This window comes from Sitophilus oryzae, unplaced genomic scaffold (assembly GCF_002938485.1).
Source record: "Sitophilus oryzae breed Bouriz unplaced genomic scaffold, Soryzae_2.0 scaffold_2008_pilon_pilon, whole genome shotgun sequence".
Classification (NCBI taxonomy): domain Eukaryota; kingdom Metazoa; phylum Arthropoda; class Insecta; order Coleoptera; family Curculionidae; genus Sitophilus; species Sitophilus oryzae.
In genome coordinates, this window is record NW_022146734.1 from 1,365,579 (window position 1) to 1,391,844 (window position 26,266).

The 26,266-nt window shown below is 31.6% G+C and overlaps 1 protein-coding gene across 2 annotated transcripts in view; it reads right to left on the minus strand.

Annotated features, from left to right (window-relative positions):
* The window catches only part of LOC115883995 (chitinase-like protein Idgf4), an 85,300-nt gene extending 64,759 nt beyond the window's left edge, over positions 1-20,541 (minus strand). For both annotated transcript variants that reach the window (XM_030902422.1, XM_030902424.1), the window contains exons 1-3: positions 20,367-20,541; positions 1,879-2,138; positions 936-1,068 (exon numbers count right to left, since the gene is read on the minus strand). In XM_030902422.1, the coding sequence (XP_030758282.1) occupies positions 936-1,068; positions 1,879-2,138; positions 20,367-20,499 (526 nt within the window). In that variant the 5' untranslated portion in view covers positions 20,500-20,541. The remainder of the gene's footprint in view (positions 1-935; positions 1,069-1,878; positions 2,139-20,366) is intronic.
* Positions 20,542-26,266: the final 5,725 nt, after the last annotated feature.

Below are 26,266 nucleotides of genomic sequence, written 5' to 3' on the forward strand. Positions count from 1 at the left end.
ATAAGTTTTCGTCTATCTTCTATAGAAAAGAGCGTTTCCATTTAAAAGGGTCGAATTTGACCCACCCTGTACAGGGTGGCGCCTCTCATACGCCGCGGAGGCTCCTAGGAGAACGACAGTTTGTTTTTGAACGACAAAATGGTTTTTGACATATTTAACATTTTCTAGAAATAAAGAACAATTTTTAAATTATCGTAATTTAAAAATTGTTAAAAAAAGCTATTTAAATTGGAATTTACTCTGGTAGTTGTTATCGAAATTTAAAATTTACTCTTTATTTTCACAAAATGTGAAATATGTCAAAAACCTTAGATTTTAGGTATATGCTTCTTTAATAAAACTCACCTTTATTTCTTTCCTAGAATCCTATAATCAGTTAATATATAGGGTGTTCCATTAGAAAAAAACACAACTTTGATGTGTAACTTTTTTGGGGGACATCCTGTATAATTCTATATATTTTTATAAAATGCAAATTTTCAATTAACCTACATATGCTCAGTGGCGTAGGGACAAATTATGGCCCCCCGCGAAATTTGATTGAATTCCCGTTTTGGGAATTATTCTATATTTATATTATTTTATTCCCGGACCTCAGAGGTTTCGGGCCCTCTTTGGGCCTGAGCCCCTCCGCAGCAGCGGGGGTTTGCGGTACCTAGTAGCGCTTTGCCACTGCATATGCTGCCAAAATTACTGCCCCTTTATTTTGATATAAACTACCGTTCTCCTTGGAGCTTCCGCGGCGTATGAGAGGCGCCACCCTGTATATTGTATCCTAAAATGTTAATTTATAACATACTGCTATTATGTACATGTTCATGTACATCTAATTTATCAATTCAAAAAATCAATTTAGAACGGAACAGGTAAAACATGTTAAAATTTTATAGGTATCTGATTTTGGGAAAAATGTTTTTTTTTAATAAGTTACTTACAAATCTTGCCACGAATCTTCTTTGGTTTAGTTTCTGGGAATTCCCAGGCAAGATCAAGTCCATCGAATCCATAATTTTTCACTAGGTCTTGCGCTGAATTGGCAAAGGCTAAACGGTTCTCTACAGATTCAAGCTACGAAAAAAAGTTAAACGTAAAAAATACTCAAATCCAATTTATACAAGAATTTTTTTAAATAGGTATGTATTATGAATTGTTACTGCGACATAGGGTATTTCACTAAAAAATAGTAGGTTAAACGTTTGCATTACAACCGGAACGTTGCTGGAACCGTTACGTTACAAACGGAACTAAAAACGACAGTGTTGCCAGATTAAAATCTGTAATACGTTTGACAAAAAAAATCATTCGTGTTAAACATAGAATAAACAACAAAAATAAATATACTAAATATAAAATATTTCTATCCTGAATTATTTTTAATTTCATGTAAAAGAACACATGAAACAAAAAGCAATGTCTTTTCATTAAATTTAGGTTTAATCATAATATTTCTTTATTATTATAATTATATCGCCCGCTATGGACTATGGGCCCGTCATGCGATGAAACTCTTAGATTTTAATAATACGGATTTTAGAAAATCCGTATTATTAACGTACCGTACCCAAAATCCATAAATCTACGGATTAATCCGTAGCTCCGGCAACAGTGTCTCCGGCAATTCCCCACTTTATCAACTGAAAGCGGAACTATCGTACAATATTCTCTATCCGTTGCGCTGTAAACGACTATCAGCGCATAGCGGCGCAGAGCTATATATTATTACTAAATCTCGAACATGCTGACGGTAACGCCAGCTACATCTCGGACATATTTTGTACCACGAAATCGCCCATAAGTTAGTCAGGAACTAAAGACCTAGTTCAAGGAACTATTCCACTGGAGGAACTAGAATTTCTACATCTAATGTTCAATACGTACCAATGTTCTATATTTTAAATTTTTCTCGCTACCCTCTCCAGAGATGTCACTACCACCTCCAACCGAAAGCAGCACCCTTAATCCGGGATATTTTCGTTTCAGTTCTGTTATTTGTCTGTAGTTTTGTTTATTAATGTCGAGAGTCTCATCCAGCGGACTAATCTTGAAGTTTTCCTCTTTGATGCCCGCATATCCATAAATCAAATGGGTGCAGAACTGAAGGGCTGGTTCGAGAAAAGGTATGTCGAATTTGCCGTTGCCTGCAAGAGAAAAAATAAATATATAGGGTGATTCATAGCGATGGCACGTTAGACGTTTATGGAGCACCGGTGGTGGAATTTTTTTGAAAATTTGTATTTTTACATAGAGGCGCCTGCTCCATCTTTCTAAAATATTTTCAGCATTACAGTGTTGCCGCATCATTCAAATGTGGTAGCATCTTTCTGATTTTAAATGGAACGCCCAGTAGGTATATTATTACATTTTTGGAAACTACTTTCATGTCTCATAATTTTTCTATTATACTAATCTAGACCTATCTCTAATAAAAAGAAATAAAACATGTGTAAAATTGATAAAAACATGATCGTCAATAAGCATTGGGAAAATCATGAATTAAACATTTTAAAATTTCAAATTTGGGTTATAAGTTAACGAAAGTCGATATATTCTATCTAAATAAACCGATTGGATATTACATAGAGAGAGCAAAAATATTATTTATTTCCGTTTGTTCTAAAATTACTCAAATCTTTGTTTTATTTCAAATTCAACCCTATGTACATTATTCAAGCAATCAAAAGACTAATAAAATTGCTTTTCAACGATATATCATGTTCCTATACCTAAATCTTCCGGTAGAAAGTAGAGCTTCTTTCTTAAGTAGAGCTATTTAAAAATTAATAATTCTATTATTACAGTTTTCTTTCAAGAATTTCGTTACCATGACAATTTTAGAAATTTAGTACGTAAACTCTAATAATTGATACTTATAAAGTTTGAATATTTGTCATGGTAACGATTTTTTAGCCGACCGTACCAATAGGTATGGTAGGCTATTAAGATCGACAAAAAAAGTTTTTTTTAATTTCACTCAAAATGAGTTATTTGGGTCATAAATGACCTAAATATAAAATATTTTCATGGTGTCTGTCTGTCTGTCCGTATGTAACACGATAAATCAAAAACCGCTAAACCGATTTTAACCAAATTTGGCACAAAAATACTGTGGCACCCGAGAATCTGGCCATTAGTTTTTGGTGGGGGTGGGGGTTGGTAAGAGGGTATAGGAGGGGGTTAAAAATTTAAAAAAATAGTAACTCCAAAATTACAGTAGCTAGCGAAACGCGGTTTTCAATTTAAGATTAGCAATAATATTTGGAACAAAATTTGTAATAATATCAAAATCAGTCAAAGTCGCAGTTTTTGAGATAAAAAAAATTGGAAAAAATCCTTTACTTTGAAACTAAAAGAACTGCCTACCAACTTTTTATTAACATATTTTTAGTATGGGCGGCTATACGTGCTTCCCGGCACCATTTTTTTAAACGAAACAATAATTATAGTAGAATTATTATTTTTTTTTAAATGACTTTAGTGAAAAAACCAGAAGGTTTAGGCATAGAGACATGATATATCGTTGAATAGCAATTTTTTGGCTTGCATTTAAAATAACAATAATTTGAACGATTTTATAACAAATGGATATAATTATTTTTTCTGTCCTCCCTGTTTGATATGCAATCAGTTGATTCAGACAGATCGAATATGGCGATTTTCCTTAACCTATAAACCAAATTTTAGCTTTCAATATGCCAAATTTATTATTTAACCAATGCTTACTCAAGATCATGTTTTTGCCAATTACACATGTTTCATTTTTTATCGCGAAAACTATCAAAGATTGGTATACATTATTTTCATATTCACAGAAACGAAGGATTATAAATACCAAGAGTAGAAAATATAAAAATAAATTAAATTTAACAAGTACAATTTAGATTGTTAAAAATTCATATAAATGAACTTGAAAAGGAGAACCGTTTACGGCTGGAGCATAACAATTTACTTAAATATGGAAACAAGAAGTAAATTACTTAAAACGCTACATTTCAAGGCAACATTTACAATTTTTTTGGTAAGAACCAATTCTAGAAAACAATTTAAAATTCTGCCAATGTCGAACATAGAAATTATAATGATTTCATTGAAGGTCAATGTAACAATACGAACATTTTATATCTAATCTAAACAATTCTGTAAAATACCATATACCACAAAACTCAATAATACTTAAAAATAAACAGAATCTACAATGATGTATGAAATGAATCATCATAGTTACTATTTTGCTTCTAATTGTTATTTTTTTTCTAAAATAACATATTTCTCAGTCGATTGAGTTCAATTGACAGATAATGTTAAATAGCAGACCTCTTGACCGATAAATATTGGAGATGAACACATGGGGACACGTTATTAGCCGTGGTGGGACAAGGTGGGGCAGTTGCCAAACCCTAGCTGTCTACTCCGTCTCTCAATATCGATATGATAAAATTGAGTGGAATTGAGCACATTGTTATTGAGTCTAAAACTTATTTGTTATTGAGTCTAAAAATAATACTAGACATGTTGAAAAAATATATACCGTAAAAATGCCAACGAAAGAGTAAGACCGTGTTTGTGTTGGAGCTGTGATAAACTATACAAGCCAATACAGGGTCCGGCAATAGTGCGTCGGGCATCTGTAGCTCCAAGAATAAAAAAGTTGGGAATTTTGTTTAAGTCCAAACCTAAAATATGGACGAGGATGTATTTCAGGAAAATATTTTTATTTCTATAGGATGGCTCAAAAAAGTGTGAGCTCAATCGGGATGATTTTTTTAAATGGAACACCCTGTATACTTGTATATTATTGCATTTTTGGCTTCCTTGCTGACCGCTTTACATAATCCTAAGATATGAGTGAATATATTTTGAGAGTTTCAGAAATAATTAATAAATAAATAAAAAATATACTTTTTTCAACCTTCCTTAAAAGAATTATTACAAATAGAAGAACTGTCCTGAAATCAAAACTATATTAGGTATTTACTTTCGATGGTCTATACTTAACTTTGCTGTAAATATCGTAATCTTAAATCATACAGGGTGTTCAAGATTCTACGCCAAACTTAATAAAATATTAAATATTTTTTTTAAATGGAACACCCTGTATATTATATTTTCAATAGACGGAGAATTAATAAATGAACATTTTTTTTTATTTAGAGTTTAATATAATTTTATTTCAAAATCTTTAATAGTTCGGCAGATATACGCAGTATTATTTCATATGGCTCTTTCAACTTCAACCGTAAAATATGAGAGCAATATCATTGGGTAGCTTTGATAAAAATTTACTGTGGAAAATGCTATATGAAATTATGAAACCGCGAATATCTGCCAAACCGTTAAAAATTATGAAATACTTTAAATACAAAAAATGTTCATTTTTTTAATTCCCCATCTATTAAATATAAAAAAGTAGAGGGTGTTTTATTTAAAAAACCGAAGAAAAATTAATTTATATTTTAGAAAGTTTGGCGTAGACTTTTGAACATCCTGTATGCTGTATGATTTACGAATGCCAAAATTATAGCAAAGTAAGTACAGACCATTTAAAGTAAGACAGTTTTCAAGACAGTTCTTATATTTTTAATAATTATTTTAAGAAAGGCTGAAAAATGTATATTTTTTATTTATTTATTAATATCTCTGAAACTATAGAAATAAATATTCTCATACCTTAGAATTATATAAAGTGATCTGAAAGGAAGCCAAAAATGCAATAATATACAGTGCAAATCTAAACATACTTTAGATTTCCACTTATATACAAAATTCCTAAGTTTTTTATTCCAGGAGCTACAGATGCCCTACGCACTATTGCCGGACCTTGTATACTAGCGAAGCAATGAAATAAAATACATTTTTTAGTGCAACGGCACTTTTTTATATATCATTGATACAATAGCAGCGATAAATACAAAAATGTTCATTTTTAATTTCCCCATCTATTAAATCAAAATGTAGATTTTCTTTGCCTTTATTCTCTTTACCGGGTGCTTCTCAAAAAGTGGGTCACTCCTATAACTTTTTATTTTTTCATATAATATAAAAAAATGAAAATTTGGTACATTAGTATATGACATAAATCAGATTGACTGACTTACTAGTTGTTTTCAGTCACTTCCTGTTTCACTGGAAATGACTAGAGCTTTTGATTTTTAAAAAGGCACCCTCGGTATTTTTTACATGATTCGATGCGAGAAAAAAAAAGGCACGCTGAATGGAATGACATATCATATATGTCAACTTTTTTGACATTCTCACTTAAAAAAATCGTATTTTAAATTTCAATCTAGAGCTATGGCTGTGTTAAAAGCACTAATTTTTAATCAAGGAGGAAAGAGATTTGATCGTCTAATGTTTTTTCGTGTCTTGTCCTGGCCGGTTAAAAAGATGTCGTATTTTTTAATTTTTAATCATAACTCAACTTTTTCAAATGGAACGAGAATGGCTCATTAGCATATTTGGAAAAACGTTTTTAACGAATAATTTGTTACCACATATTTGGTATTTAGACACAAATTGTCGTTACATTTATGGGGCTCAAAATTGAAATTTATTTTTTTTTAATTAAAAATGTCAAAAGTTGATATATGATATGACATTCTATTCAGAATGTCTTTTCTATTAAATGAAGTAAAATACCGAATCCGGAACGAGAAATACTGTTTGACCAGCGGATCTGAAGCTACGGAAGGAATGCGAGAAAAAAAAAATCGATATTGCCACGTTTATCTATAAAATTGTAAAATTGCCAGACATGAACTATAAATTTAATATATTTTTATTATATATAATGTGTTTAGCATATATTCTGACGTATATTACTAAGGAATTTTAACGTAGTTCATATTGTTCGATATGTTTTATTTAACTTATTTCTTTCATTCTGTATAATCTGCTTATTATGAAAGTTGAAGATTTTTCAACGATATCATTGGCAAACCGGCATCGCCGCGCATGGCCGCCTATTCATCGAACATGATTGGCGAGAGTACGTCACAGGATTTGTTACCACGCGGTTGCCATGGCTTTTACGCCTTTCCTATTCGCTTGCTTTATCCCCCAACTTCACGGTCTCTCTTCTGAAAAGAGTAGGAATATTGAATACTTTATTGAAATATCCAGTGGCGGTGTCATTTTTTGATCATTATTACTTTATTTCATTATTTTATACCGGTTATCCTAAACTTTTATTCCTATATTTTTCGTATATTTGATAGTTAAGTTGTGTTTTTATTGTTTTGTTATCTTATTATAATGTTTTTCGTTCGTAGTTTTTAATTATTAATATCAAGTTTGATCGTATATTTGTGTTTCTTTTAAAAAGGAACAAATTTGTTAAGGGTAAGACGCTACATAGTCAGACAAGAGAAATAATAGCTAATTTATATAGGTAAGTTAATAATAACGTGGATGAAATCTCATTTGGTTTTATTTCCTTGTGTTCATAATAGGGTTTGCGATGAAGAAGCTACAGAGAGTTCGCTTAAGTTGCCGCTTAAACGTAAACTTGAGCAGGATATTTCTTTTATACCGGAGTTAGCGTATCGGCTATAAAAAAATCACACAGAAGATAAAAAAAAGGGAAAACTATCCCTCGATAAAAATGATATCCAGCTCTGGAAAGAAACGACCACGTGAGACTGCTGTCGAAAAGCTCGACGACTTTTCTTCTTGGTCAGGAATTTGATAAATAGATTTTATCTCGAATTCAAACTCGTCCCCGCAATTAGAAAGCTTTTTTGCAAAAATTGCAGGAAGAATCGAATTTTCCTTTTTACAGGGAAACGCTTAGGGTTATTAAAATCAAATTAATTTTTTTTGGCGTAAATGTCAAAATAACAGATAAATATTAATGGAGCGGCCCATTATATTGCAGAGAGAGATATAAATATATATCGCGAAATTCGAAAATATAGCCAAGTATTATCTATTTGGATGAAACATATGGGTAGACAATGACCCAACCTTTAAAAACTGCTGGCGGAGCGATATCATATCTGGTGTAATTGGCAATATTGGATCTACTGGTGAGTAAAATTATGTTTTGTTTTGCGCTTCCAAAGTTAACTCATTTTCAAGATTTTTTTTGCTGGAAATAGTTATATCTAAAATTATGTATTATAGAAAAAAATATAGTTAGTACAGATATATAAATAAATATACCTCAAAACTCAGTCTTGATCATCTGCTGATGGCAGACATGGTTAGCGAAACGTGCGTCCAGTGTAAAATTAAAAGTGTTTTGGTGTATTGTACTGATTTAGTGTTTTATTTTGCTGTGTAACACCAAAGGTTCCAACCCCCCAACTGTAATTATTTCTTCTATTATATTAACAACACAATAATAAAATGATTCAAAATATTTAAGGGAGTTTTAATAAAAGTTTTTAGTGTTTATCTGCTAACTCAACAGTAACGATTCAAACAGCATAAAGTTTTTTGAAAAAAATTATTAATCTGAGTATTATATTTATGATACACATTATTTTCATATAACACCGTACGCCCATGCCTATTTTATGAATGAAATTGGGCGTGTTTTTTTACAACTGCGTTCCCCCGCCGATACCCCGTAGCTACAGATCCGTTGGTCACACAATACCGTCTACTTCAACTCATACTGCAGGGGAAAATAGAAGGCAGAAGATCAGCGGGACGCAGACGAATATCGTGGCTGCGAAATCTACGAACATGGACCGAATTGACGTCAACAGCTTTGTTCAGAACGGCAGTGAACAAAGTAATATGGATCAATGTGATAGCCAACATCCAAAGAGGATAGGCAGAAGTTAAGAAGAAGAAAATACCGAGTGTGTCATTTAAAATCAAATGTTGTAGTCATTTCCGGTGAAACAGGGAAGTAACCGAAAACAATAATTGAATACGTCAATCAATCCTAATTTACCTATGTCATATATACTAACATACCAAATTTCGTTTTTTCTTATCTGAAAAAAAAGTTATAGGGGTGAGCCACTTTTGAGAAACAGGTATATACAGGGTGAGTCTTAAATAAGTGTAAATATTTTCAGATGGTAGAAAGATCTCGATAAACCTCTCTCTTTACTGTTTTTCAAACAAGTCCAAAATAAGCGAGAGATATACTTTAAAATTAAAAAGACGTGTTTCTGGGGTCGAAATATACCTTTACCACTAAAAAATTTGCATTTATTTAAGACTCACCCTGTATATATATTTTAAAGATTTTCTATTTAACTTACATTTAAACATTTAAAATATTTCAAGAAGAAAGAAGCCAAAATACCGAAAAAGTCTTTTAATAAAATTTAAGCCGAGAAATAAAATAAAAAAAACAAAAGGGAAGCATATTGTTAACGCCTTTCCATTTTATTCATTGATATAATGGATCAAGATAATTAAATTAAATTCATGAAGTAATAATAACGATATTTTATACCTTGTCCCGTTAGAGACTCACATATTCTTGTGAACTCCCAGTAAAATTAACAAAAGTAACCCAGTTCCAATATATCATTTATATTCTTATTGCTAAAAGACTACTGCTTCTGTCAATTATTATAGATTGTTATAAACAATAACTGGAATTAGGCTAATGCTAATTACCTTTAGTGTTAATGCAAATTAAACATTTTCGCGTTACTCAAAACGTCAGCATATTATTAGCAAAAATTTGCAGCGGTAGGTGAAAAGTAAACTTTGAGGAAATGGTTTCGAAATCGTATGCGAATTTGCGTTTACATTTTAACGCTTTTAATGTATCTAATTTGACAAATACCTTCAGAAACTTTATCTAAAATATTTATTATTGATTTAAAAAAGCTAAAAAACATAAAAAAAAATCCTAGTTTTCGAAAAAAATTTTTCGCGAAAAAAGCATCGTGTTTCGAGGGTCGAATTATACTACCCTAAAAATATTCGCACTTATTTCAGACTCGCCCTGTATAAAGGAAGAATTGAAGGAAGAACCTTCAAGAGCACCAGGTTTTGGAGAAGAATTTTTAATATTATCTTTAAATTCTGCAATATAGTGTATACTATTTTATTAATATAAATTTAATTTAATTAAAATATTGTAAAACCGGCAACTTTCGATTATATTATTTATGTTTTACACAACATAGTATTTTAATATAAACTCACGGCAAAAAAAAACCGGCAAGTAAAAATTAGACTCAATTTCAAAGTTGGATTTCTCGCGAACCACTCATTATATTTTTATGATTTTTATTTTAAATTGTAAATTAATTCCTTTTTAACGGATGCTACGTCAGAAATTTTTATTCCGAATTTATTTTGAGCATATACAGGGCACAACAATAAGACGAAGTTTTTTGGCCGAACTTTGTAACACCCTGTAGGGTTCAGCAGCGGTAGTAGCAAGAACCTTCAAGAGCACCAGGTTTTGGAGAAGAATTTTTAATATTATCTTTAAATTCTGCAATATAGTGTATACTATTTTATTAATATAAATTTAATTTAATTAAAATATTGTAAAACCGGCAACTTTCGATTATATTATTTATGTTTCACAATAACATAGTATTTTAATATAGTAACTACTGGCAAAAACCGACAAGTGTAGATCTCATTTCGTGTTGATGAACCACTCATTAGATTTTGTCATCAAAAATCATCAAAATCTAATGAATGGTTCGCGAGAAATCCAACTTTGAAATTGGGACTAGTTTTTAGTGGACGGTTTTTTTTTTGCCGGTGAGTGTATATTATACTGGTACCCTATATACCGGGTGTGCGTCTCAAAGTGGCTCACCCTTATAACTTCTTTATTTTTTTCAGTTAAAAAACGAGATTTGGTATGTTAGTATATGACATAAATTAGATTAATTGACGTATTCAATAATTGTTTTCGGTCACTTCCTGTTTCAAGGGAAATTACTACAACTTTTGAATTTTAAATGGCATCCTCGGTATTTTTTTTTTTTTACTTTATTCGATAGAAAATAACACTCTGAATAGAATGACATATCATATGCGTCAACTTTTGACATTTTCGCATATGGTTTATTTCAAATTGTAACTTGGTGGTTCGTAACAAAATTTGACTCGAAATACCAAGTGTGTGGTATCAAATTATTCGTAAAAAAATGCTTTTTCCAAATATGTTAATGAGCCACCCTCGTTCTATTTGAAAAAAATGAGATATGATTAAAAATACGATTTGGCCATTTTCTAACTGGTCAGGACAAGACACTGAAATCATTAGAGAATCAAATCTATTTTTCCAAGGCTCCTTGATTAAGAATTAGTGTTTTTAACATAGCCATGGCACTAGATTTAATTTTAAAATACGATTTTTTATTAAGCGAGAATGTCAAAAGTCGACATATAATATGTCATTCTATTCAGAATGTCATTTTCTCTCGTGTCTTTCTCTCGTGTCCGAATAAAGTAAAAAATACTGAGGGTGCTATTTAAAATCAAAGTTGTAGTCATTTCCGGTGAAACAGGAAGTGACCAAAACAATTGAATACGTCAATCAATCCTAATTTATGTCTTATACTAATATAGCTCAAATCTCGTTTTTTTATTTGAAAAATAAAAATGTTATAGGGGTGAGCCACTTTTGAGAAGCACCCGGCATATATAAGGTGAGTCGTAAATAAGTGCAAATATATTCAGGGTTTTAGATAAAAACATATTTTCTCTTTACCATAAGTCCAAAATACCCGAGATATTTTTTAACCGAGATAATTAAAAAAATAATTTTCACTTAAATTTTCAGAACTATGGATCTTTTCTCAGTTTCTTTCTTGTTAATTTAATCTACTACACCTATGTTGCCATATTATCAAGATATGTATTTTTAACTAAAAACTTTAAAAATTTCCGAATTTTTAAACTTTTTATGAAAAAAAACTCCTAGACGTTTCTAGGGTCGAAGTATACTACCCTCAAAATATTTGCACTTTTTTAAGACTCACCGTGTATATTGTATGTTTGAATAGCTTATTTTGGAAAATACTATAAATTCGTTGAAAAAATGATGGCAACCCTGCTATTCTTCGAGCCCACATATAGTTCATCAAAACTCACTTTATCTGTTAAAAAAACAGTTGAATATCACTTTTCATGGAGTTCATTAACATAGAGTTTGAAATTCTCCCTTTAACGATATATCACAATAAAATTCCTCTACGTTTCTATTTTGAAAGATAATACCAATGATAATACCAACTTGTGATTTATCGTTAAAAAGAGATCTTTTAGCGAAGAAAAGAGAACCAGTATGTAATAAAACATACAGTGATTAATATATTTCGGTTGGGCTCATATCTAACTATTTTTTAATGAAAAATGTGAGTTTTGATGAACTACATGTTCTACACAAGTTTCAAATGTATACGATGAAAAACAATTAAATTACTGGGTGTGCAACAAATTTGTTGTTACCCGGTATACGATTATAAGTAGGTATAACAATTATTATTGTTTATATCCATAAACATTTATGAACTATAACATATTTACTTATTTTCAACTGTGCATGTGTCACTATTTCTTCAAACGCTTTTATCATTTATGATAACCTAATGCCACAGTTAATTGTGCACTGTTTCTCAAAACTGTCTAATTTTCTGATCGTAACAAATAAAATATATTGAATAAATAAAAATTGTTTTAACACATTAAAAAAACGTTATTATGTTTAAAATAGTTATTTTTTGTAAACACTGCTGGCCTTAATCCAATGGAGACTAAAGCCGGGACCCCATTAGGCCACACGCCAAGCCACGCCACGCCACGTCATGAAGATGTCTGTGCGTATGTTTTTCCATTTAATTACATGTATTGCGTACACACTAGGCAACTCGCCACCGCACGTCACGCCACCCCACGCCATCCCACGCTATCACACTTGTATCGTCTGCCCCAGATCTCATGTGTACATTCTTTCCCACGTCGCAACACGTCGGCTCACTTCAGCTCTTGTGGGATAACGTGGCGTCGCGTGGCGTGTGGCTTAATGGGGTCCCGGCATAATTGTCAACAGTGGTCTACCATTAAACAAATTAGCCTAACGGACAAAAAAATGCTTAACGTTTCGGAAAGTTAGTCCTAAAAATCAACAAGCACTTCTATGGTAATAAAATTCTTTGATAGTTGGCTATTATCAATTTTGATTAACGTTATATTTTTGGCTGTACTAAAATTACTAAATTAAAGAAGCACAACATTTATTTAATTCAATGTTACGAAAAAGGTTGTTACTTGTTATAGTTAACAGCTATTTATTCAAAGACAACAGCAAAAAAATATGACGTTAATCAAAATTAATAATAACCAACTATCAAAGAATGAAAACAAAATGATATTACCATAAAAATGCCTTTTGAATTTTAGGACTTTTTAGGAGAAAAATCAAGTGCATTTTTATATATTTTTTTTAGTTTTGCTAAAATGGTATGGAGGTTTGAAAAAGTACAAACCGGATTAATAATTTAAGCGCAAGCAAAATATTTTATAAAGAATGCATTTTTCTCAAAGTGTTAATAATAAAAAATGGTTTCCACTTATAAAAACTATCCGGGGACATACTATACAGGTGTTTCTCAATAGTGGCCCACCCCTATAACTTTTTTTATTTTTTCAGAAAATAAAACGAAATTTGGTATGTATATGGCATAAATCGGGATTGATTGACTTATGGCAATTACTTTCCGTCACTTCCTGTTTCACCGGAAATGACTACAACTTTTGATTTTTATATGGTACCCCTGTACTTTTTTACTTTATATGATAGGATAGAAAATGACATTCTGAATAGAATGACATATCATAATATGTTAACTTTTGGCATTTTCTTTTACATTGAAATTAGAAAAAAATAGCATTTTAAATTTCAATCTAGAGTGCCATGACTGTGTTAAAATCATTCATTTTGAATCAAGGAGCTATGGAAAAATATATTTTTTTTTGTGACTTCCTGGTCGGTTAAAATATACCCGTATACGTAATACGTACATAAAATCGTATTTTCAAATGTAACTCAACTTTTTCAAATGGAAAGAGGTTGGATCATTAGCATATTTGGAAAAAGCATTTTTTACGAATAATTTGATACCACATAGGTACTTGATATTTCGAAACAAATTATCGTTACATTTATAGCCACGGCACTCAGTATGTCCTGTACACACAGTATGTCCTGTACAAGAGGAATTGTATTGTCTTTACAAGAGGAAAAACTTTTTTATTGTTGACATTTTGAGAAAAATGCATCTTCACAAAAATTGTGGTTTGTTCTAAAATGGTTTAATCCCGTTTATACTTTTCCAAGTTTTTTTTTAATTCTCATACCGTTTTAGAGAAAATTAAGAAAAACATGAAAATATTGTGATATACATTATATACATGAATTGTGATATAAAATATATGAATACCGTGCTGGCAACTGTTACTTTTGGGTCGGTATTTACATGTGCGGAAGTAAATCGCATCGAGTGAGAGAAATGCGACAGTGTGCTGTTGCGGCGTTGCCGGTACGCCTTTCCCTATCAAGTAAAGTAAAATCACGATAACTAGATAAAATCATTAGATATGTTTCTGAGCATCTGAAATCGAATTATAAGGATATCGTTAGGGTGTCCATTTTTTTATAACGAGAAAACGTCAGTAATCGCGATCATTTAAAAACTTAACTTTTTAACACATAACACGCCATAACTTAAGAACCACTTTAGATATTGAAATTTTTTTATTATTTTGAAGATTGGATCTTTTACAATATGTTTAAATAAGAAAAATTCGATAAGGTTGTTTTTTCCATTCAAAAATTGTAAGTAACCCATCCATTTGCCTTTAGTGCATAGCAATTTTCAGCAATCGTGTAACTTTTTTTATTTATAAGGATTTTCACATATTGTCTGCGAAGAAAATATAGCAGAATTATTAAGAAAGTTTTTGATAAAACTACAGTCAATTTATTTCTAATAGATTTCGAGATATATCGATTTTTGAATTGAGAGTTCTAATAGCGCGACCACTGTCGAACACCAACTCAATTCCACTTATTATTACCAAAAATGCAAGTGTTTATAACTTGCACTTAAAAATTTTCAAGATATAGGGAAAATTACAACGACTCGTTAATAAATAAACAAATAAAGTATCACGAGACGTAATTAAATCGTGAAACTGAACGCATGACGTACACCTTTCCCTAGAACTTTAAGTACTGACAGAGGTATTGATTGGGTCGGCCGCTCGACTGCGACAAATCTGCTATATCCTCCGTTTTTTAATTGACAGTGTCAAAAGTTGCCATATGATATGTCATTCTAATGTAATGCTCTATCAAATAATGTAAAAAAATACCGATGATACCAAAAATCAAAATCATTTAAAAATCAAAAGTTGTAGTAATTTCCAGTGAAACAAGAAGTGACCGAAAATAATTGAGTCAATTAAACTAACTCAGTCAATCATAATTTATGTCATATATTCATATAGCAAATCTCGTTTTTTTATCTGAATAAAATATAAAAATGATAGGGGTAAGCCACTTTTGAGAAACTTTTTTATGTGAAAAAAATTATGTTATAGATTTTAAAAAGTTCGAATTTAAGGTTTTTATACGTTCAAATATTATCTTACACATTTCTCGGCTAATTTTATGTTGCTAGCTGTTAGATTAAAACGTGCGACGAATTTCGGACGTTTTCATTATTAACTAAGAAATTTGTAGGATAACATTTGGATGCATGAAAACTAGGCTATAATCCTATAAAAGTCTAGTTGCCGAAATTCAAAAAATGGCAGATCATTATCTGCCAAGAAAAAATATTTTTCTACAACAAAAAGATTCTTTTTAGGGGATACCTAGTCTCGTGACACCTTTAGAAATAGAAAAGTAAAATACAAAATAAAATCATTTTATTATTAATTCTTTTCTTATTTCACTATAAATATTATTCTATAATTCTTTGAAATAAAATTGGAATAATATTAATTAATATAAACAAGTAGATTAATCGTTCTTCTATTAACTGAAATTATGTCAGTACGCATTTTAATCTTGTTTCTCGTCTACGAAGATAAATTAATCGAATAAATGTTGCTTATGCTTAATAACATTCTTATACAGGGTGTTTCAAAAACCTGTGCCATCTCTCGTGGGAAGATTCATCGCGTAAAAATAACATTTATTTTTAGTAGATTTCTTAGCTGATTCAATTCTTAAAGTTCCATAAAAAATATAAGATCTCGCTAATATAGAGATCAAATTTAGAGGAACAAAAACCAGAAAACATCTAGTTAGTATTGAAAGTAATTACAAATCTTGCTATATATAATAATATTTTAATTGTTTAACGTTACTAGCAATGTATACCTGGTGATTCTCAAAAGTGGCTTGGTTTGGTTTTGGTTTGGTTATAGGGGTGTAACTTTTTTATTTTTTCAGATAAAAAAACGAATTTTGGCTTGTTAGTATAGGACATAAATTAGGATTGATTGACGTATACAATTGTTTTTGGTTCACTTCCTGTTTCACCGGAAATGACACCCTCGGTAATTTTTTACTTTATTCGAAAAAAAATTACACTCTGAATAAAATGATATATTATATCATATGTCAACTATTGATACTTTCACATATGATTTATTCGAAATTATAACATGCAATTCATAACCACAATTTGACTCGAAATACCAAGTGTGTGGTACCAAATTATTCGTAAAAAATACTTTTTCAAATATGCTAATGAACCACACTTGTTCGATTTGAAAAAATTGAGATATGATAAAAAATACGATTTGAGCATCTTTTAACTGGCCAGGACAAGACATGAAAAACATTAGACGATCAAGTCTATTTTCCGAGGCTCCTTAATTAAAAATTAGTGTTTTTTACACAACCATGGCACTCTAGATTGAAATTTAAAATACGATTTCTTGAGCGAAAATGTCAGAAGTTGACATATGATATGTCATTCTTTTCAGGGTGTCGTTTTTTATCGAATAGAGTGGAAATAAGTGCCATTTAAAAATCAAATGTTGTAGTAATTTCCGGTGAAATAGGAAGTGAACCAAAAACTATTGAATACGTCAATCAATCCTAATTTATGTCATATACTAGCGTACCAAATCTCGTTTTGTTATTTGAAAAAATAAAAAAGTTATGGGGACCAACCCAAACCAAAAGTTATAGGGTTGTTCGAGACGCACCCGGTATAGAGACACGTTTTAGTAATATTCAAAACAATGTAAAATACATAAAATTTACATATTTTCTCCGCAGATGAAAGTGTATTAATACATAAGCAACTGACAAGATTACCTTGACAAAAATTAAATTTATTTATTTTATTCAGAACTAGAAGACCCCGATCTACATAAACGTATTATTTTTTTATGGATTTATAAGAATTACCTGTAATTTAAAATTTATATGCATTCTGAGATGAATAAGTTTGTCGTTGTTGATTACAGGAAAATAAATCAACACAATTATGGTTTACTTGATTTGTAGTATTTAAAGAAAATTATAAAATAAAGCTATCTAATATTTAAATCAGTTGTTAAGTTTCTTTATACAGTGTGTTTCTAAATATCATTGGGCGATAAAAATACAGGGTGGCGCCTCTCATACGCCACGGAAGTTTCAAGGAGAACAGTAGTAGGTATCGAAATGAAATTTTGACAGCATGTGTAACTGAAAGCATTTTACAAAAATATATAGAATTATACAGGGTGTCCCAAAGAAAAGGTACACATCAAAGTTGTGTTTTTTCTAATGGAACACCCTTTATATTAATTGATTTTCGGATTGTAGGAAAAAATAAAGGCTAGTTTTATTAAAGAAGCATATACCTAAAATCTATGGATTTTGACATATTTCACATTTTGTGAAAATGAAGAGTAAATTTTAAATTTCGATAATAGCTACCTAAATTTTTGTTGACATTGCATAGCCTGGTATTTAATTACAGTAACCATTGTATGTTAAACCAAATTGAAATGTGACCCGAAAAGTTATAGAGGGTGAGACAAAATTAATATGGAACATTAGTCACTTTTAAAAGCAAGTTACTCCTTTAGTTTAAATAGAACACCCAGTATATTTTTCCGGTGTTCAGTGGGGAATTTATATATCTTCAAAATATTATTGAACTGTCGTTCTTCTTGGAGCCTCCGCGGCGTATGAGAGGCGCCACCCTGTATATACATTCAAAAACTCAAACTTAGTGTAAAAATATATCTGAATCACCCTGTACAATCCCATTTTCGTGTTATATGGTATTTATCCATACGGTAGAGATCTAAAGTTGCGATTTTCACATCACTGTGGTAATTTTTTATGATACTAAAGATGTTACAGGGAAATGTATCCTAGCATTTTTAGTCCCTAATATACAGGGAGAATTTGAAAATGTTGCATTTATCGACCCCCTCCGTATCTTGGTTATCTTCATAAATTTGAAGAATATATGGTTAACTTATAACTTATCAAAAAGGTGAAAACTGTGTTCCAGAGAGTTTCTCACCTAGAATCAACGTAATTAGTGTTTCACTGGAAGCTGTCATTTTCGAAATATGACTCAAAATTATGTTTTTTTATAAGTCGATATTTTTTTTATTGGTAGTGGAAATTTGATGTTCGTGTCGGCTAAAATGTATAATGTACTTCCGAAATGTACAGGGTGAGTCAACGATAGAGTAAAGTCCATTATCTCATTTGTTTCGAGGTTTACAAAAAATATTATATATAAAAGTTTTAGGGACGCTTAAGATACACATTTTAAAATTATTATAGAGTATACAGGGTGGTTCAAAAAAGTGTGGCGAATATAACATATGTTTTTTTTAAATGAAACACCCTATTTTTTATTTGATTTTTAGATTTTGCGTAAAATTCCTTAAAACTTTTTTATATATTATAATGTTAAACATATATCTAAAGTTAATAGTTTTTGTAATCTTTAAATTTGTTTAAACAAATGTTAAAATTGCAATGTGGTAAAAAATTGTCAGTGATGACATTGTTTCTGAAGTTGGACAACTCAAATTTGGTAGGATAATTTTATAGAGATATAGAAAAAGAGGCATGTAAAGATAATTTAGTTAGATGCTACAGGATGTTCAAAATATATTTATGAATTTCAACTACCAATTAAAATTAAGAAATTCAATTTTTTTAAATGGTACATCCTATATATTATCATGTTTTCTGATAGATTTTACAAAACTCTTCATTTCATTCTTTTATTAAGTATGTCATATATCTATTTTTAATAGTTTGCAATTTATTCCAACTTTTTCTATTTTTACCCATATTTTTAATACAATTACGTTATAATTTCATAGTTACCATGAAAAAAAGTAATAATGATCAAAATTTCATATGTCTATTAAGCAAGTTAAGAACAAAACTTGAATTTTAGTTTAATTTGTTGAAATAAGTATAAATGGCAGACATAATTAGTAACAGATTTACCTGAAAATGAATTAGTCAATGTGACTGATATACACGAACAAGCCAAGAAAAAGATATTTTTTCGTTCCGTACTATATATTATATAGTACTTTGTAAAGTACTATAAGAATATATATGTAGATTATGTAGAAAACTATTTTCATATATTATATTATATTATATTATATTATATTATCTTCAGTGTGTAATGGGACGGTTTTGCGGCAGTAGTAATATTAGTAGTATATTATAATTATTATAAACCAGAATTACTACGAGAAAAAAAAACTTTACTGTATGTCGAAGAAAATTCCTATATCAGTAGTCGTCAACAAGTAGATAATCTAATATTACCCTAATCTGTGTACTATTGATACGAGGGGAGTCGAAAAATGCAACAATTTCAAATATGCCCTGTATTTCTGGAACTAAGAGGTCTAGGATAAATATATGTATTGCATCTTTAGTTTCATAAGAAAATAGCGCAGTAATGTGAAAACTGCATTTTGTGTATTTCTACCCATAAACGAGAAACCCCATAAACACACGAAAATGAGACACCCTGTACATCTATATTTTTAAAATATACACTACCATTGACGATCTAGTTTACAGAAAAGATTGGAGTGAAAAACAGTCTGTACTCGGATAGAAAACATAGATTATTTTTCTAACAGTGATTCATCCTGTATATCAAAAATTCCTATAGTTTGGAAATACTATAAATAAAATTGACTTGTACTGGCAATTGTCTTCAATTTTGAATTTTATGCGACGTTATCGCTTAAGTAGTTAACAAGTTAAAACTGAAAAGTCTTTACTCGGTAGACAATGACTTTACTTAAAAGACAATGTCAATCCAAGAAATTATATTTCAAAATTCAGCATTCAAATGTCTTAAGTATAGTTTTGATAATTAAGTTTAAAAGAAAGTGTGATGAAAATGAATACGAACCTTGCCTGTGATACGAATGACTGTTGTAGTAGCAGATGATTTTGTTGTCTGAGGCACCAGTTGCTGATTCGGTTTTGCCGGTCAAGTTGAACAACGCGATCGCCGCAAGTAAAAGAATTTTAACACTCTCCATGTTCACTTGCTTAGAGGGCAACTAAAGCATATTAAATATTTATAACTCTTAAGTTCGTAACAACAGATCATTGCGCATATTCGTACGATAAGTGGGAGATTTTAAGAATGGTAATCATTTGGTAAATAAAATGATGTAAAGGCTACCGTAGACGACACGATTAGCGGTGATGGCTGGAACAGCCAAAACCGGTCACAAATAAAGAATTGTTTTAATAGCGGTTTGGACTTTGGGCATTGATTTTGCTATCATTCAATATTAACTTTGATTTTTTATTGTCGTGCTGCTACTTCATTCAAAGAGCTGGCATAATTGTCATAATAAGGACATTTAATTTAAAACTAAAAAATGTTCTAGACTTTTAGATAATGCTTTAGATAATAATAAATTAAAAAGTTTGGAGTACAAAAGTAGGTATTTGCGGAAAGAACCAAAACCGCTAATTTTCAACTGGCTGTTGAGTCCGAACAATTCTTCTCAGAGAAAAAAACTTAAATAACAAATATTATAGGAAATTGTAAGTAGGGTTAATTATAGGGAGCGAATAGGGAGGTAGGTTTTCGCTGGTAATTAGCGCCAGTTCTAATGATGCATCATTCTTTCAATGTTGCAGCCCGCATCTTCTAAAAGTTATATAACAATACACAGATGCGTAACTTTGCGTATATGCATCACGTGTATTGTATATGGCTATTTCGGAGAGGCGAGATGCGAGCGATATTTGAAGATGCGAGTGGTCAAGAATAGGTCCCCAGAGACGGCGCTGGTTGCCGGAAAGCAGAAACCTGCCTCCACTATGTTCGTACCCTAAGAATGGACGCCGGCTGTATCTCAGAAACTACTTATCGTATAACTCTAGGAAAAATCTAATAAGTAAATCGACCAAGAGAAACCGCTGTAAATTATTTTCAAGTTCGAAAAATGTCCGCTAGTGGGCGTTTCTCTGATAGCCAATCAGAAAACAGGGTTTTCCTCAAAAATATGCAGGTGAACAGGTATTTTAAATATTACTATTGTAATCATTGAGAAATTTGTATTTTTTTTGATATAGAGTATTTTGCTCTATTTCATAAAATAAAGTGGTGGGGGAAGGTTAAACTTGCTTTTATTAAAATAAGGATAACTCTGGTTTAGGTTACGCGATTTAAACAAACTAGGGCTCGTTTAAAAGAGCTTTTCTTCCTTAATGATCTCCAGTATCAATTTTGTTTCCATAATTTTCGTGGTAGCTAGAGGGCGGTGTTTGACATCATAACAGATATTGCGCTTTTGCATAAAAAAATTAAATAGGAGGCTATATTTCTTTTCGCACAGTTAAATAGAGCGCAAAATTTCCAAAATATCCGCGTAAACCGCAACTTTCTATCTTCTCTCTAATCGGAAATATTAAGAGAACAAATCATGTTAGGCTGCCTCTTAGTGGCTATATAGTCTAAGAATTATAGTATATAGTAGGCTAGGAAACAAAAAGAGGTAAATTGGTTACGTCAAAATATCAAAACGTTTAAGTTCAGTTTTCATGCATCTGAATTTTGGGCGTTTTCTTAAAAAAAATTACGTCATAAATTTTTAAACGTAAATACGTTTTGTGATGTGTGTTAATGTTAGGGGAGATTGCCCCAGCGCCGGACAGTTCCCAGTACCGGACACTTTTGATTTTCTGGTTTCTATATGAATTGGCTGTAACTCCCTATTAAAATCAGTTAAAACGCTATATGTACGTTACACATTTCGCGCCATTTCCTTTAGTTCATGTCGTTGTGGAGATATTTGTGATTAAGTGTTTACGTGGGTGTTTTCAAGATTCCACTCGAACTTTAGACCCTTTGCAACCACGTTTAGTGTTTCACGAATAAGTTTAGTAGTTGCCATATAACAACTTACATTATTGGAGACTATAAACCACATGCGCAAACGGACGAAATTATTTCTAGGTTATGTTCAATGCGTATTTTATTTTTTCGCTGACATTTCCCCAGTATCGGACACCCGTACATTGCCCAGTACCGGACAAAAAATTTTGATCGTGATAGGCAGATTATAGCCGTCAGTACTACTATTATTTGTTTCTTTCAGGCATATTAATCATGCCAAACAAACAAAAGGGAAAGTGGGATGAAACGAGCATGAAAAGGCCAGGACCATGTATACTGTCATGGAAATAGCATTAGGGGAGGCAGCGTTCCACTTCTCTGTTCTAAAAAGTTCTTTTTAGAGACAGGGTCACGACTCTCCGAAAAGGAAATGCCGTTAAATGATACCTACATTAGGAAAGATTGAAAATACATTTAATGTTGACTTAAAAATGAACTAGTGGGACAACTTAAGGATTTGAATAATCGTTTTTACCAGTCAACAAAAGGTATTTTTAAAGTTAGTATATGATCTCGTTGAGCATTTCTGATTACAGCATCAATTTAGTAAAAACAAAAAGACAGCAGGAAATAAATTTTATCATTGGGTTTATAAAACCGGCATCCAGAATTTTCGTTGCGTTCTGCTCAATCAACTAGCCGCTTCCAGAGAGCGCAAAGGATTTAACAAGCAACAAAGTGGAGGCCTTTTTTGGCGAAGCTGGAGAACCTGATGAAGAAATAATCCTTTTTCCCCAAGTAGGATTTTTAACTGCGATGAAACCGGCGTGTCTGTGGTACATTCTAACGCACTAAAAGTTTGTATTAAAGGGAAAAAAACAAAGGTCAAGCAAACTAACATCTGGTGAAAGAGGGAAAAATATAACAATAATGCTTTGTTTAAATGCTGCAGGGAGACCAATTTATACCACCTTTATTTGTTTTCTAAGGGAAAGAATGGATGTTAAACTTACGAAAGATGCACCGATTGGGAAGCATTTTTGGCCTCGCTCATCCAAGTGGATGGAGAATACCGTCCAAGGATTTTAAAATGGTTAAATGCATTCGTGGATCGGAGTTAATCCGACTGAGGAAACCCAATTCTTTTTAATATTGGACGGCTATAAGCACACATAAGGATCTACCAAGTTATTTTACAACAAAAAGCACACCACAGTCACATGCTAAGTTTGCACTCACACGACCCAATCCAACTGCATCCTTTTGGACAGAGCATTATGAAACCGTTTAAAGGTGCATTTAATGCAACATGTGAGGTCTGGATGAAACAAATACGGAAGACTAGGCTTAAAATAGCATGTTCAAGAAATCAGTGATTTAGTTACAAGCGCATTTTCTAAGTTAGTAGAATGGAATTGGCACAATCTGCATTTCAATGAAACAGGATATATCCCTTAAACAAAAATATCTTTACAGAACTAGATTTTCTTCCTGCTTCGAACACTATGAATCATTAGAAGCCGACAACCAAAGAGAACCATGAACCTAAAAATCATTCCACTAACCCCTTCTACTAGCTTAAACTCCGGATCTCTAAAACCAGTCTTCATTTGACAAAATAGTTCCCTCCCGCTTCTACAAATCAAATCCAACAAACTTCTAACTAACTTCTTCTGTTGAAGTTTTACCTAAGTTTGACGCCCCAATCTCCTAATAAAGATACAAATATTTCATCTTCAATCATTGATGGGTTGATTCCCGCCATACCTGAAGTTAACAATGAAAAAAGTGGGAAAAAAGTAGAAATCTCCACATTTACCGACAAAACAATGAACTTCTTTCAGTCAGTCGACTATGAGGCAATTCCCTCCACAGCAACAGCCTTCCAAAATGCCATCAGTCTGATTTCTCCAGTTACTGATGATCTACAGAGAAAAATAATTTTAAGGAAAAGGAAAGGAGAAAAAAGCGAAATATTAACTTCTGCGCCATATAAAAAAATACTTGAAGACAAAGCAGAAGTAAAACAGCAGGTTGAGTTAAAAAAACAAGAGAAAGCAAAGTAACAAAGTATAACAAAACAGAGTCGAAGAAATAATGAAAAACACAAAATCAATACCAAATCTGAAAAGTTTCTGTCTGTTAAACGAAAGCGCAATATCTGTTATGATGTTAAACAGCGCCCCTAGCTACCACGAAAATATTTATGGAAACAAAATTTATACTGAAGATCATTAAGGAAGAAAAGCTCTTTTAAACGAGCCCTAGTTCGTTTAAATCGGCTAACCCAAACCAGAGTTATCCTTATTTTAATAAAAGCAAGTTTAACCTTCCCCCACCACTTTATTTTATGAGATTGAGCAAAAGCCTCTATATCAAAAAAATTACAAATTTCTCGATAATTACCATAGTAATATTTAAAATACCTGTTCACCTGCATATTTTTGAGAAAAACCCTGTTTTCTGATTGGTTATCAGAGAAACGTCCCTAGCGGACATTTTTCGAAACTTCAAATAATTTCCAGCGATTTCTCTTGATCTGATTTACTTATTAGAATTTTTTTCTCAAAGTTATACGAAAATGGTTTCCTGAGATACAGCATTCTTGGTGCGAACACAGTGCAAAGCAGGTTTGCTGCTTACCGGTAGTCGGCGTCAATCTGATTTTCTATTCTTGACATCGTTCCGGGCAACTTTGCGTATACGCATCACGTGTATTGTTATAAACAGGGTATCCCAGAAATAAGTGCAAGTATTTTAAGTGGTGGTAGATCTCGATTAGAGGTGGGAATTCTAGTTCCTTAGTTCTAGTTCCTCCAGAGCAATAGTTCCTTGAACTAGGTCCTTAGTTCACAATAGTTCCCGACTAACAGAACAAGAAAGTAATTTGTATATTATAGACGATATTTGAGCGAGGATGGGTGTTAACAGGGTAAAGACTATTTCCTTTAAGAATCTATTTAAATCAATGTTTTTTTTGGCAGTGGCAAATATTGGAAAGATTTTTGTACATATTCCAATGCTGGAGACTTTATACTTTATGCATTGAACGGATACTAATTTCCATGCGGAATATTGCCGAATAGTCTTACACCTTATAAAAAATGCCTCTGATTTTTTAAATATAAAACATTATAAAGAAATAGAATAGAAGGAAACGTTCCAAAATAAAAATATGGCATAAAACAGAACAGAGCAAACAAACAAAGCTGGTTCTGTATCCATCATGACAGTTATTATGAACAATTTTGCAAAAAAAAAAGCACTACAAACAATTCCACTATTTTTATAATCTTAGAAAATTATTCAGAATACACTCAAGATAATTCATACTTCTAACTGAAATATATTATTTATTTGATAGTCAACATACGACTTAAAAAAGCTAATAACTAATAAACGTGCTTCCATTTAGTATTTATAGATTTGTATTCAGTTAAGATAAAAATGAAAATAAAAAATATCACTTTTAGTAGGTTTATAGATGAAATACATCTATGTGCGGCCCCGGCGAGAATAAAATATGGTTTAGTTAGGTTAGGTTAGTTAATCAGGTAAATTTCCTCTTAATTATCTACTTCCGAACCCATTTCGCATCTCCGAAATAGCCATATACAATACACGTGATGCATATACGCAAAGTTACGCATCTGTGTATTGTTATATGGCTTTTTAGGAGATGCGAGATGCGAGCGATATTTGAAAATGCGAGTGGTCAAGAACAGGTACCCAGAGACGGCGCTGGTTGCCGGAAAGCAGAAACCTGCCTCCACTATGTTCGTACCCTTAGTTGGTCACCCGGTACTTTAATTTTGAATAGAGCAGCCCAAAAAACGTAATTAATAGAAGAAATCGGAACTACCCCAAAACTTTCTCCCAATAGGCTTTTTTGAGTACAATTTGACTAGACTATTAGTGTAGGTAAGAAAACCTTACCTAAAAACAACACACTT